Source organism: Egretta garzetta, unplaced genomic scaffold, assembly GCF_000687185.1.
Source record: "Egretta garzetta isolate BGI_Z169 unplaced genomic scaffold, ASM68718v1 scaffold598, whole genome shotgun sequence".
NCBI classification, from domain to species: Eukaryota; Metazoa; Chordata; class Aves; order Pelecaniformes; family Ardeidae; genus Egretta; species Egretta garzetta.
In genome coordinates, this window is record NW_009260621.1 from 2,618,985 (window position 1) to 2,620,946 (window position 1,962).

Genomic DNA, 1,962 nt, shown 5'->3' on the forward strand with positions numbered 1-1,962 from the left:
CAGTCCCTCCATCACAGAAGGCCATGTGGTTAGTCAGGCAGGACTTGCCCCTGGTGAAGCCATGCTGGCTGTCTCGAATCTCCTCCTTGTCCTCCCTGTGCCAATGGTCTTCTCACAATGGAGGCCATTGATATCTGCATGGGCACTGCCTCTTGCTATGCCTAACTCCACAGTACATCCCACACGGGGATGCAGGAAAGCCAGGGAGACAGCAGCACTGCCCCTTGGTCCAACACAGCCCCTTGGTCCAGTATGAACAGTCATGGGGGTCAAGAAAGGAAGTTACAGGAAAAGGTAACTGGGAGGAAACATCTGGGACCCACACCCTTTTCAGTCTGGGGGGCACAGCAGAGAAGGAAACTGCATGGATAAGGGGAAAGATGACAGCTCTCCTATCCAAATACTTCCCAAACAGAGGAAAACTAGAATGGAGGGGAAGCATGGGCTTCTTGTTTCATACTCCCCCAGAGGAAGCCGTTTTAATTCCACTATCTGGAGGCACAATAAGCCAAGTCAACTTTCAGCAGGTACCTCCATAGGTGTGGTTAAAAACAGGTACAGTAATTAAGACATTTTAATAGAATTCTCACGTTATAGTAAGTCTGTTCCCTTCAGCGTCTGAGGAGCGCACAGCTGACTCGGGAAGACAGCAGAAACACAGCAGGTGGAATTTTCCCTTTTACACAGTGATGATCTGCACGGCTCTCCATGTGGAGAGGTGTGGCTGTGTGGTTTTTTGGTTTGTTTTTTTTTTTATGATGAATAATACAAGACATCTTGTTGATGCTGCAAATCCAAGGAGTCTGCAACACTAAGACAGTGAGTTGGTGTATATACTTGGCAGTTGCTATCCCACCACAGGGATGGTCAAGCTGCCTGCTGGGAGGGCTAAATCGTTACCTGTACTGACAGGCACAGAGGTTGTCTTCTCGTCATAGGTCCAACAACTCCTAGAACATCTGCTCACAACTGCTACAAGACAGGGTTGAGTCAAGGACTAGGCTGATAGGAAAACATTACTCATAACCCTGATTTTATTGTGTATTTTAGTAACTGGTGAGAGATTCCTACGACAGCACGCACCGTCATGTTTTGTGATGCAAAACAGTTCAAAAGACAGGCTAGAAAGGACCTTTCCCTTTTTGGCTTCTCTTGGTTTTCTCAGAGTTTTTCATCAGAAGTTCACCTGGTAGAAGAGGAACAATGTCAGCTTACAGAATTGCTCATCTTCACTTCACAAGAGCTTAGCCTGTTTCCAGTTAAACAAATGGAAAAGGATCCCACCAACTGCAACAGAAGCCAGACAAGGCCTCTGGAGACTGACCTCAGAAGGGAAACTCCCTAGGAGTGGAGGACAAGGAGGCAGATTCCCCGTGCTCACAAAAAAGACCCAACAAATACACCTTATTTATAACCAACTCTCTCCAGCCTCACATTTATTTTTCCTAAGAAACAGTCTTTGCAAACAAATCTCGTTTCTCCTTTCCAATTCAGTGGGATTGCCGTAAGTGCTCCATGGCACGTGACTCTGGGGAAGCAGAGAAAGTGTACCGCAGCTCAGTCATATTTCCATAGGAAAAGTTGACTCATAACTTACGTCATCCTTGAAATGCTGACACAGGTTTGTAAGAAGCATCTGAATGTCACAAGTTGAAGGAACAGCACTGTAGCCATCTGAGGGCTGACATGGCTGCCCAGCTCTAGCAGAGTAGAAGGCCCTCCTTTGCCGCCAGGCGCTGGCGATGGATTTTATCCTGCTGTAGTTCCTCATGGTTTGGATGCCAAAGTTTCATGACAATTCTCTCAATGTTTAGAGCGTAGACGGTGTGCGCAGGAATAACTTCTTTGTGCACCTGGAGATACACGTTACAGCACAAGTTACATGCTTCCGTACACATTTCCCCGTAGTGTCCGTGGAAGAACCTCCTTCTACTACAGAACAGTCAGAGCGCCAGCCCTGCA

At 47.1% G+C, this 1,962-nt stretch overlaps 1 protein-coding gene across 1 annotated transcript in view; it reads right to left on the reverse strand.

Moving 5' to 3' along the window:
* Positions 1 to 744: 744 nt before the first annotated feature.
* Positions 745 to 1,962, reverse strand: part of TADA1 (transcriptional adaptor 1) — an 18,803-nt gene continuing 17,585 nt past the window's right edge. The window contains exons 8-9 of the mRNA XM_035900757.1: positions 1,598 to 1,853; positions 745 to 1,186 (exon numbers count right to left, since the gene is read on the reverse strand). Of these exons, the coding sequence (XP_035756650.1) occupies positions 1,701 to 1,853 (153 nt within the window). The 3' untranslated portion in view covers positions 745 to 1,186; positions 1,598 to 1,700. The remainder of the gene's footprint in view (positions 1,187 to 1,597; positions 1,854 to 1,962) is intronic.